General features: G+C 43.9%; 1 protein-coding gene across 3 annotated transcripts in view; it reads right to left on the bottom strand.

Moving 5' to 3' along the window:
- BRIP1 (BRCA1 interacting DNA helicase 1) overlaps window positions 1-10,879 on the bottom strand; it is a 153,134-nt gene extending 142,255 nt beyond the window's left edge. For 2 of the 3 annotated variants that reach the window (XM_084650623.1, XM_084650622.1), the window contains exons 1-5: window positions 10,790-10,873; window positions 9,750-9,851; window positions 8,726-8,857; window positions 7,384-7,495; window positions 6,113-6,307 (exon numbers count right to left, since the gene is read on the bottom strand). In XM_084650623.1, the coding sequence (XP_084506749.1) occupies window positions 6,113-6,307; window positions 7,384-7,495; window positions 8,726-8,818 (400 nt within the window). In that variant the 5' untranslated portion in view covers window positions 8,819-8,857; window positions 9,750-9,851; window positions 10,790-10,873. Of the gene's footprint in view, window positions 1-6,112; window positions 6,308-7,383; window positions 7,496-8,725; window positions 8,858-9,749; window positions 9,852-10,789 lie in introns of all 3 variants that reach the window. The other variant, XM_084650621.1, reaches the window with a different exon arrangement.
- Window positions 10,880-12,692: the final 1,813 nt, after the last annotated feature.

Here is a 12,692-nt window from a genome sequence, read left to right as displayed (position 1 = left end):
GTACCTCCTCGTGTGGGCATCAGGGATTCCAGGAAAGGCCACCCACCAGACCCCCATTACTGTTCAGCTCATACCAGGGAAAGGCCCAGTGCAAGTAAAACAGTATCTAATCAAGAGGGAAGCCAGAGAAGGTTTACAGGAAACTATAGATCAATTCCTAATGTATGGTATTCTCTGGGAACGTCAGTCAGCCTGGAACACTCCCATTCTACCCGTACAGAAGCCTGATGGCACGTATCGGCTGGTACAGGACCTAAGGGCAGTCAATGCCCGGGTTAAGACTCTGCACCCTCTTGTCCCTAATCCGTATACCTTATTGGCTTCTATAGGGGGACAGTATACCCATTTTTCAGTCCTTGATCTGAAAGATGCTTTCTTTACCATCCCAGTTGCCACCCCGTCACAGGAGATCTTCTCCTTCGAGTGGGAGGACCGAAAAAGGGTTAAAAAGCAACTCTGCTGGACAGTGTTGGCCAAGGGATTTAAAAATTCCCCCACCCTCTTTGGCCAGGCTCTGGCCAGGGACCTAGAGGAGTGGGATAATGAGGAGGCCCTCCTTCTGCAGTATGTAGATGATTTGTTAATTGCCACTGTGGGCCAAACCCCCTGCCTTAAAGCCACCATGAGCCTCCTGAATTTTATTGGACTCCGGGGATATCGGGTAGCACGGAGTAAGGCTCAAATTGCCCTCCCAGAGATACGGTACCTCGGGTTTCACATATGGCAAGGGGAGCGTCAGCTTTCAAGCGAAAGAAAGGAAGCTATCTGTCAAGTTCCTACCCCAAGTAACTGTAAGCGGCTCAGGGCATTTCTGGGTATGGCAGGCTTTTGCAGGATATGGATCCCAGAGTTTGGACTGTGGGCTAAACCCCTGTACGACTGTGTAAAAGGAGCAGATCATGACCCCTTCTATTGGACCCCAGAGGCTGACAGGGCATTTAAAATCCTGAAAAGAAAATTGATGGAAGCCCTGGCTCTGGGCCTGCCGGATCTCTCTAAGCCATTTCAATTGTATGTACATGAACGAAGGGGGGTGGCCCTAGGAGTGCTCACACAGCTGTTAGGAGCATGGAGACGTCTTGTGGCTTATTTGTCTAAGCAATTGGATCAGGTTGCAAAGGGTTGGCCGGCATGTTTACAGGCGGTCGCAGCTACTGCCCTAGTGCTTGAAGAAGCCGAGAAGCTAACATTGGGAGGGGTTATGCAAATCTATACTCCCCATATGGTCGGAGCCTTATTGGATGCAAAGGGAGGGCTTTGGCTCACCCAGGCTCGGTACCAGGCTAAGCTGTTAGAGAACTCTGAAGTCACCTTACAGCCTTGCCCCTCCCTTAACTCAGCCTCTCTCTTGCCAGAAACAGAGGAACAGAAACATGACTGTTTAGAGATCATAGATGTCCAGTACTCCAGCCATCCAGATTTAAAGGATGTACCCCTCCCAAATGCAGATTATGAGTGGTGCACTGATGGTAGCAGTACTGTAATAGATGAGCAAAGGAGGGCGGGTTATGCTGTTATGACCCTCCATGACACCGTGGAAGCTGAAGGTTTGCCTGCTGGGACCTCTGCCCAGCTTGCCGAATTAGTAGCCCTGACCCGTGCATTTGAACTGTCAAAAGGAAAGCGGGTCAACATTTTTACTGATTCAAAATATGCTTTTGGTGTGCTGCATGCTCATGCTGGCCTATGGAAGCAAAGGGGAATGCTGACAGCCCAAGGCTTCCCAGTCAAGTACGGGCCCCAAATCCTCCGGCTCCTAGAAGCCGTACAACTTCCCTCGGAAGTGGCAGTGGTACACTGTAAAGCCCATCAAAGGGAGGATCAAGATGTGGCCAGAGGTAACGCCCGGGCAGATAGAGAGGCTAAGCATGCTGCCACCCTGCCATCCCCTCAGACTGAGAATGCCCATATGCATGCCCTTATCCCATCAGTAGGGGAGCTTCCAACCCCTCAGTACTCTGGGGAGGAGAGACAGCTAACTGACAAACTCGGTCTCCAGGAAAAGGAGGGATGGCTCCATTCCCCAGAAGGGAAGGTCCTCTTACCAAAAGGGCCTAATCCGGCCAATGCTGCAGAAACTACATCAAACCACTCATGCTGGCAGGGAAGCACTTATCCAGCTAATGGGAAAATACTTTATCACTTCCGGACTCCGACCCCGGGCTGCCCAGGTACAAGCGGACTGCTTAGTCTGCCAAAAGAATAACCCCCGACCGGGACATCCTGTGCCACCAGCTGCCCTAGAACCCACTCCAGGCCCTGGACAAGTGTGGCAAATAGACTTTACTGAGTTTCCCCGGACCCAAGGGTTCAAATATCTCCTTGTCATAGTGGATCGGTTCAGCAGATGGCCAGAAGCCTTCCCATGCCGTAACTGCACTGCCAGAACAGTGGCCCTCAAGTTTGTTAAGGAGATCATTCCTCGCTTTGGACTCCCCCCGTGGATGGAATCTGACCACTGGACACACTTCATGTCAAAAATCATTCAAAGCATCTCACATGCCTTACAGGTCCTCTGGAAACTCCATACGCCCTGGAGACCGCAAGCCAGTGGGTTAGTGGAGCGTACCAATCAGACCCTTAAACAGCATTTCTCAAAAGTGTGCCAAGAAGCCTCACTGCAATGGCCTGATGCTTTGCCCCTCGTCCTACTCCGTATCCGCGTTCTCCCAAAGGGTAGATTAGGGCTCAGTCCCTTTGAAATTATGTTTGGAAGGGCATGGCCTATGAATGGCACCCCGGTTCTGTCAGGGGAATGGGAGTTGGGTAATGGTTTGTTGTCACAGTATATGTGTTCCCTGTCTGCTGTTCTCTTGTCTCTTCACAGGTATACCAAGGATTCCCAGCCTCTCCCCTTGGACACTCCCGTCCACTCCTTACAGCCCGGTGACTCTGTGCTTGTTCGCACCTGGAAAAACAAGCCTCTCCAGGAAAAGTGGAAAGGACCCTATACCATCCTGCTGATCTCCCATACAGCGGCAAAGATCGAGGGACACAGAAACTCAAGGTTGTTGAGTGTTCTCAAAGGGGGGAGTTGTTGGGGACACTGGGGCACGGCCACTAGGTAACTCGAGGGGATGGAAGACCACGAGTGTTGATGAAGCCCCCTCGCACTAGGCCCAGGTGTCCTTGCGCCCCCACGCCTGGAGGCACACACAGCAGTTATGCTGAGGATCTGCAACAATATGCTGCAGAGTCAGATTGCTTGAAACTAAGCAAGGCCAAACAGGGCAGATATGGAAGAACAATGCTGAATAAAGCAGCTTTATGTATAGTTTAACAAATGATACAGAGAATCAGGGAACTAGCTGGGAACTGGATTGGCTGGCTATATGGATACTTGGGGCAGCTTGCTATTGGATAAGTATGCTGGGAAAAAGGATGTATAAAAGCCTGTGTAACTTCCTGCTCTGTGTGCAGGATTTGAGATTTTATTCTCCCTGTACCTTTTTGCAGCTGCAAATAAACTTTTCTGCTTCTCCACCCCGTTGTGATTATTGGGTGTAGCACACCAGGTAACGAACCAACTCAAGCTGTTGTTCAGCCTCTCGGCACTGGGTGCCAGCAACATAAGTTTATAATAACATACATATATAGGGGGAGTTCTGTAGATTAAAATAACCCACACCATTTTAAAATGGCAATCATATTAACCTCACATTTAAAAAGAATGTGTCTGGTTTATTTTTTTGCTGAGGGAACATACCTACCAGGGTACTGATCTTCTGTGCCAACTATAAACCTTAACCAGAAAAAGATAAATTTTATCTATCAATGTCAGGAATTAGTCAACTGTGAGGTATGTTCTCTCAACAAATGATATTAAATATAGAGCTGTGATGATAAAACAAAGGGTTTTTGTTTAATTTGGTAGCGAATCTTGTTAGAAGAACAAACAGTAAGGGTTCTAAACTGGCAGGTTGCTGAACTGAATGGGAATTGGGGGCACTCAGCACTTCACAAGACCAGCTATTTAATCCTTACAATATTTTTAAAGGGTCTGTCACAGCAGATGAAGCTTTAAAGTTTCTTATATGTAAACGTATCTCTTAACTTTCCATTGATCTTTTGTCATTGTCCCTGCTATTGTGGCTAACCAGAAGAAATTTTTACTTTCAAACAGCAGTGATTATATCCTGTTCATAGGTCACATCCTTCTACTAAAAATCATAGGCACTGACTTTCTTCTTTCCAGATTGATGCTCCACCCTCCTCTGCTGCGAGGCTCCACACCCGCTCCACCGTTTCCTCCAAGGACCCGCCCGCCTCTTTCCACCCCTACTCTGTCCTCCCCACAGCGCATCCTGCCTGCCTGCCTGCCTCCAAACAGCTGATCAGCGGATGGCTGGTGGGTGCTAAGCACCCACTATTTTTTTTCGTGGCGTTGCACCTATGACTAAAATCATAATGCTGAACTGTAACAGCAAAATTATTGAAACGGCAACATGTTGCCATCAGTAACAGAGGAATGTGGCTTCATTGTAGAATTGGGCATGAAGAAAGATTAGACTGCAGTAGAAAAAAACCTTCAATCAAGGAAATATCAAATTACAGAAAAATTACACTGATCCTTTATTTAATTTATGTACAAGTCTGTTTCCTCCAAACTTGTTTCCCAGTATTCCCTATACAACCTGATTTACAATGATATAGTCTCACAAACTACCAAATGTAGATAGAATCACAGAACCAGTGTTAGAAGGGACCGCACGGGTCATCTAGTCTAACCCCCTGCCAAGATGCAGGATTTGTTGTGTCTAAACCATCCAAGACAGAAGGCTGTCCAGCCTCCTTTTGAAAACCTCCAACGAAGGAGCTTCCACAATCTCCTTAGGCAGTCTGTTCAATTGTCCTACTGTTCTTACACTTCGGAAGTTTTTCCTGAGATTTTATCTAAGAGTTTGTTAGTCCATATTGTACTTGGCACAGAAATTATATGAGAAACCAGGGATGGTAACCTTATTCCAATAAATCTCTCATCTGTGTCAGTCAGGTTTGTTTATTATTATTATTTAAAGGGATACCACCAACTTGAAATCTAGGTTTTTTTGGTTTTTTTTTTTTAAAAGGAAAAGTATTTTAAGGTACTACACCTATTCTAGTCCCCTGCCAATTTTTTATGGTTTTACAAATCAGATCTTCATATTTTCTCAATGCTCTTCTACTCCCTGTTGCTGTGAAAGTCCCACAGTAATAACAGAGAAAAATGCTGCCAACTGACCACGTAAGAGTGCTGTCAAATGCATAAAGAAAACAAAATGAGAAAAATAATCAGAAAAATTCCCCCTTCCTGGCCACTCTTTCACTGAAAGCAATCTTAAGTGTATCCTTTTACAACAATGGGCAAAACACTTTCAGGGAGAAGTGCAATTTAAAGCTGACTTTTACACCAAAGGCCAGGACCAAAAGAAAAAAAAATATAGCATGTATTTATACAATGACCCTGGTACTTGCTGCTGAGAAAAACTGGCGAGATCACATGGATGTAGTGGGTAACACTCAATAGCAAGAGCCATGGGTAAAATACTTCATTGCAAAAGCACAATAGTACTCCTCCACTGAAATTTCCAGAACTAGTGGTCCTGTGAATCACATAGGGAAAAGAAGAGGAGGATTCAAATGAGGGTGTTCCCAGAACACAAACTACCAATTATCTACTTCCCCTGCATTCCAAATTCCAGAACTTAATATTTAACAGGTAGTAAAAACTATAAAGGTACTTGTTTCTGCATCAAGGTTTCTTTTGGCAGACTGGACTATAGTGCAGTGCTAGCGACCTGATGGGGAGCTGACTATAGGCTCCTGAACTTCAAACTAGTAAGAAGCAATGCAGGAGAACACTTGCAACCACTACTGAGCATAAGAGACCATAAACACGCTCACCTGTAGGGCTATCCTATGACATATTTTTGATTTGGAAACTTGGAAGAAAGGGGGAACTTTAAAGCCAGGAGCCATTAATGACCCAGAAAAAAGGTGGAGGGTGAAAGCATGATGAAGCACTCTTGATAAGTTATTGACTCGTGTGGCATTAGCAATCATAGGAGACATGAGAACCCAAAACTTGAATATCCATATGAGATGTCCACCCCCCCAAAAAATAGAAAGTTACCTTTGTTTGTTGATGGTGTTTCACTTTTTACGGAGGTTGCTGCTTTACAAGTAGTGAAAGAACAAGAAGCACCTTGGTTCACATCTGCAGTAGTGTCATTAGTCACAGCCTGCGAATGGCATCTACAGTGACATGGCAATGAAGTCTCTGGTTTTTTGCACTCCTTTTCACATGAGAACTCATCCAGTGACTTCTCTAAAAACAGGACAGGAGACAGTCATTAATCTTCTGTTATAAAAGCATAACAACAGAGCCATATTGCAGAAATAGGCTCTCTCCATACTGTAGAAATAATCAGATAACAGTAGATTTTGTCGGAGCTATAGCTTGTAGTCACTGGGCCCACGACAGTTGCACAACTTTACAAAACAGATATATGGAAGTCATTTACAGAAACCCTACCCATTCAGCTACAAAAAAAGTACAGTAGACTCTTTGAGTTAATACTAACCACAATCTTAATCAATAGAGTAAGCATTATACAGGAAGGAAAAAGATGCACATATATAGATAAGATCCATCACTGTTCCTCTGAATGGGTATACAAGCCATACTGACCCATAGTATACAAGGTTGTACGCGAGTATAAGAAAAACTGAAAAATTCCCTAATTTAGCAGGTTTTGAGTCCTAGCCAGAAATAAGGACATTATCTCCACTACATAAAGAAAACACATGTAAACTCAGTTTTCCCCAATGAAGGCAGCACAAAGTCTTTCAAACAGTAAACAGAGGGAGACTTATTAATATTACTATGTACTAATTTGGGCTTGCACTTTGATCTGGTCCATTAGTAAATTATGGGTGTAGTCTGTATTGTGTATTTTACTTAGATTATAAGCCTTTTGGTTAGGGACTCCATCTTCCTCTATGTATTGTATAGACTAAGCATACTATGAAAACTCAATAAAGAATAATAGTTAAAAACAATTACAATAATTTACAGAGCTGGAAAACACACATTTTCCAGTTCACAATGTCATAAATTTCAGATAACCAAAAACATTTTCTGACTATCCTGATACTTATATTGCCACCTTAATATAACATTCAAAGCCATATCCATTTTAATATGAAAATAACGGTGATTAGGTCTACTATCTTGATTGTCCATAAAGCTGGCATCAACCATTGGCATAAGGACTGACAAGGAGATTTGGGTCCATTCCTGAAACTAGATTTCTGAGGTTATCCACAGACCTAATTTATTTATTAATGCAGACAATCCTTGCTAATTGAAACTGGGCATATAGGCATTGTGAGATAACTTACCATGCAGAGACTGCTGCCATGATAATACAGAACAAAGTAACGCCAAACTTTTACCACTTCCTGTGGGGCTCTCCAACAAACAATGTTGCCTGGAATTTAACCCTCTAACAATCTGTAAAGAAAAAATAAAAAGTTAATAGCTCAGAAGAATTAACAAGTAAACTTTCACGTTGTCTCTTTGGGAGGGGAAGGAGTGTAAATATATATTTATCACACTCCCATCAGCGACGTGCAGTAATCTTCTGTGTCAGCAACAAGACAGTAACTAAGAAAGAAAATGAAGAACATCTCCAGATGACACCACAGGGATTTTTTTTTTAAAGGCAAGCTGAAAGTAATTTCCTAAATGGAATTTGACGAGGTCCTCAAAAGTTCATACTTTTGAAAAAAAAAAAAAATCTCACAGGACCACAAGTGGTCATTAGGTCTTGGTTTTCTCTCAAGTACAGACATTTGCAACACCTCTCACTATTCTGGAACATAGGTTCAGTAGTGACTCAGATCGGATTGTCGACTACCTCCCCATATAGCAGCAACACCTGATCAAGGGCTTGTCTACATTTGAAACGCTGCAGCTATACTGCTGTAGTGCTTCACTGTAGACACAACCTCTGCCAATGAGAGGGATTCTCCCACTGGCATAAGTAATCCACCTCCCTGAGAGGCGGTAGCTACGTAAATGAAGAATTCTTCTGTCAACCTAGCACTATCTACACTGAGGTTAGGTCATCTTAACTACGTCGCTAAGGGATGTAGAGTTTTCACACTGCTGAGCGATGTAGCTGGGTCAACCTAACCTTTTAGTGTAGATCAGGCTCAAGTCGGAATCTGTTTATCCTTAATGTCATAGGAGCAAAGAATGATGGCAGGCCATTAAATACTTCCTTGTCATAATTTAAATTTTAAATGTAATATGTGGAAGATAAAACATCTATTCCATCAATAAAATGAAAACTTACTGGGTTTGTACTGTATCTTTTGATCAAAAGATAGCAGGCATTTTGCTGAAGCCTTCCCCTTCTGCACTTGCAATATCAAATAATTATTTTAATACATAATCTCTATTTAAATAGGCATGCGCACACCTATTTAACAAGATATTTAGTATAAACATTTAGGAGTGTGTATTCACCCTAATACTCCAAAAATATAACTGAGCTCTCCCTCACATATATGCAAATACAGGATGTTGTTGCTTGTATTGTAATGGAAACACTGAGATATTGGAGGTTCTGAATTCATATCTAAAATTCCCTTTTAAACTTTTAATTTACTACAGGTTCAAAATTATAACACTACATAAACTATTAAACCAATAGATTTTAATGACAAGTCTACTTACTGCATTCATCATAGCAAGCTGTGAAGGGTAAGCCTTGCAAGGAAAGACAATCTTCACCCCACCAATGGTATATTCTGACACTACCAAAGACATTGTCAGGGTTCTTTTCCCTTATTTATTTCAAATTTATGTCTGCAATAAAAATGAAAAATGTTGACAAATCAATTCTACCTCAGCAGCTATCAGAAATCTGCAAACAATATAAGGCACCAGATAAAACTGAGTATAAACTGTTAAGGTGATTTGGGGACTAGGTGGTTCAGGATATTGGCTATGGTGGGAATATAGTGCTTTACACCTATAGGTCACCAGTTCAAATTTAGCCCATCTTAGTAATGACAGCAAGTTATTACCATCTGATGACTTTTCAGTAATTTAAGTGATATAATAATAATTACTAACATACTATATGTATTACCTTTTGGAATAAAATCACTCAAACTGGACTTTGGCCAGGATATTGGATTAGCACACAAACTCCTGTGAATAACACTTTGGGATCTTTAATAATCACAAGCAATCAGTTCCTCAGTTTTACTAGTTAGCTAGAACACCAAGACAATGCATCCTGTGGTGATATGGCTGAGAAGAATGGTTTCCAGATAAGATTTTCCATCCTTATAGCAATTTATAAACATTAAAAGGGACGCTATACGTTTAAAAATCAAATGTTTTAAATAAACATTTCTTATCTAGGTTATTAATAATGTAATTATTAAAAGAGAAAATATAATTTAACTGTCACTATTTACAGTGATAACTTTTTGCACATCTCTCACTTTGGACAATGAAAAGTAAGAGTTGAAAATGGTATATAGTCAGTTTCATGTTCAAAAGCTGCAATGTTTGGATTTCAAACACTGAGGGGAAATATAGGGTAGCTTGTTGAAAAATAACTCTTCACTATATTTTTTTAAGGTTGAGAAAACAATTCCCACAGGTCATAGGTTCTACAAAAAACTTCTTTTTACAAAGTTAAAATTTGGGACCAAATTTAGCAACATCCCTTTCACTGATGAATTACCTAACTGAAAGGTCACAGTCTCAGTGGACCACCATCAAAAGGCCATCATAACGATTGGTATACACAGCACCATCATAAACAATCTCGCAGGAAGGACTCTACCTACCAAAAAAAGAGAGGATTGTTACCCTCAAATTACAACCTAACCTACCCTGGCCCCCCAAAAAGGGACAATCACCTGTCCCAGGTTTAGAAAAATTTCCCTCAAATATACTCAGAAAGGCGTTGGGTCCTTCTGAAGCAAAAACGATTATTTGTATTGTGCCCAAAGTTTGCTAAACTTGCTTTATGTGAGAAAACAAGGTCCCTATCAGAAAAGTTTTCGCTCTAAATAGACAAATCCAGGGAGAAGGACGCAGGAAGTGGAACGAACCTAGCAGGACGCTGGTCCCCAGCTTATTTAGCCCCAGTCTCTGCTGATATTTTTGTTTTTGCTATTTACAAACAGTAAGAAGTTTTGTATCGATATTGACGCGCCAGTGAAAAGTTTTGTGTCTGTGACATAGGAACTGAGCCCTGGTGCAGCTCGGGGGCGGGGGGGAGAAGAGGAGAAATAACACGTCTGTTGGGGTTTTTTTTATTATTATTATTTTTTTTTGGTATTCTTTATTTTCTTCGCACACTTTCCCCCACTTAAAAAAGGGCAAATAGGGGTGGAGGGGTGAAGAGAGACCCTCCTACACACTCCTCAACCCAGCAACAGGAAGATGACAGGGGTCTCCCCCAGATCCCGGACCAGAGGGGAGATGTACCCAGGGGTCTCCCCCATACGACACCCCCCCCCACCCGGGGAGCCACATACATCCCCCCAACTCGCACAAGGGGCCGATCGCCGTGAGCTCTCCCCAGGCCGGGGGAAGGGGGGATTCCCAGAGCTCCCCCCCGGGGAAGGAAGTCGGTCTCCCACAGCCCCCTCACAGCGAACGCCCGTCCCGCCTCCATTTTGAATGCAGCCCCCCTCCCCGCCGGCAGCTGGCCACGCCTCCCGGCCCGTGTCCACTCTGTGGCGGGAGGCCACCCCAACTACCCGGGCCGGTTACCTCAGAGAGCCGGGGGCAACTCCACCCGCGCGTCAGTTTCTTCGAGCCTTCCCGCCTCCAGCTCAGCCGAGGCCCCCCGACAGCTTCTACACACCAATCACAGCCAACAGGAAGGCGCTCCGCCGCAGCCAATCAGCAGCCTCGTCGGCCAACGAGCTCCCGCCTCCGCCCCTCACTGCTGGAGCCAATCACGGAGGGCCAAACTGGTGCCCAGCAGGTTTCTTTAGTTGCCTAGGTAACCAAGCGCAGGGGCTGATCCCTGCCCCGCCCACTCTCCTTTTCTGGCGGGGGAGGGGCTCCTCCCCTGAGGCTGAGACCATAATGGCCAAGGTGTGCTAGCATCAGGGCCACATCGACACACTGGCCCTGCCCCCACTTGGCCAGGGAGTCTTCACAGCACTGGGCCCTGCTGGGGCACAGCAGGCTAATGCCGGGACCTGCCTTCACCACCCTCTAGCAGGCCCAGGGCCTGCAAGGTCAGGGCGAGGTGGCACAGGCTGGGGCCGGGCCCCCACAAGAATTGTACAGCGCAAGGCAGTGCTGGGCCCTCACTGAGTGCAGGGGGTGACACTCAGCCATCGCGAGCCTCCTGGCCTCACAGCCTTGCAGAGCTGGAGTTGATTTGTAATTGCTGCCACTTGCGCCAGGTCCTCCCAGTCAGTCATTTGCCATATTAGGTTGCAGTGACATCTTGTGGGACACTGGTCCGAAATGCTTAAGTGTTCCATGCTGGGGCAGACAGGCTATGATTTGCTTCTGTAAGTTAAGGGGTTTGGGTTGATGGCTTCCCCCCCTTAAATATTCATTATTTCCTCTGCACAACTGAGGTCCACGTGCATAGACAGGCCCACTGTCTTGTTCAAGTTTACTTGGTTTTGCATTGTACTAAGTATAAAGACAACTAGCTATTCCAGCTGTTTGATTCAGTTACTTATAGAGCATCGTGCTTTACAGGCAAATAAAAGACATTTCTGTCCTAACCTTAACTGTAAGTAGGGAGAGAGAGAGCTCGGAACACACCCTGGCAGAAACAAACAAGAGGGCAAAGTCAGTGCTAGTGCTGAGGAAGGATACGTCCTATCAGTCCATCCATTTGTTGACTAGGTCTGTAAAAATATCTTGATATTACTATTTGAATAGCAGTAAGTATACTAACAACTATGATATATGCAGATAGCTATTTGATTAACCAGACTTTGGGACACATCTGTCTTGCACCTGTTCATGCTCTAACCATACCAGGTCTTCCCTATCCACTTTGGCCAGTATTGTTTGTAGTGGCTCAGGCTCCCAACCCATGGAAGTTATTAGCCTCTATGATGAAAGATCAAACAAAATACAGACTATAATACAAAACAGTTACAAAATTCATATACTAGTAATATTGTTGTTCACTTTTTCATTTTAAATAGCTCGTAACTATGTAGGGGTTGGTCGGCTCAGGGACTGGCAAAAGGATACATCAATGATATTAGTTTAAATCAAGCCCACATCACTAGTAACCAAAAGTCTTGGTGATTTGAAGACTAGTTTGTACCCTATGTAAAGTGAGATATTGTTCCACACTGGTTCTTAAAAGTGACAACACATCAAAACTGACATGCTTGGAATAGAGTTGCCATGTCAGCTTATTGCAGTGCAGAGTTGCGTCTGAAGTAGGTGTGGCATTTTAAACACATGAAATTTCAGGCACACAAGATAATGCATCTTCTGCAAGCTTAAAGGTGGTAGTGGATCTTTGGACTGACTGATAAAATGATGAAAGCCCTCTACTTTAAAATAGGAGGGGTATGGCAGCAGGGAGCATTTGGCAAAGCATCTGGTTCTGGAATTATCTTCCACTTAGTTAATTTAGAGTCCTAAATAAAGATAGGAAATGCTGCAAGACACACAAATTCTTCCC

This window comes from Lepidochelys olivacea (genome assembly GCF_965140295.1).
Source record: "Lepidochelys olivacea isolate rLepOli2 genome assembly, chromosome: 17".
NCBI lineage: Eukaryota > Metazoa > Chordata > Testudines > Cheloniidae > Lepidochelys > Lepidochelys olivacea.
This window is presented reverse-complemented; position numbering and strand designations above follow the sequence as displayed.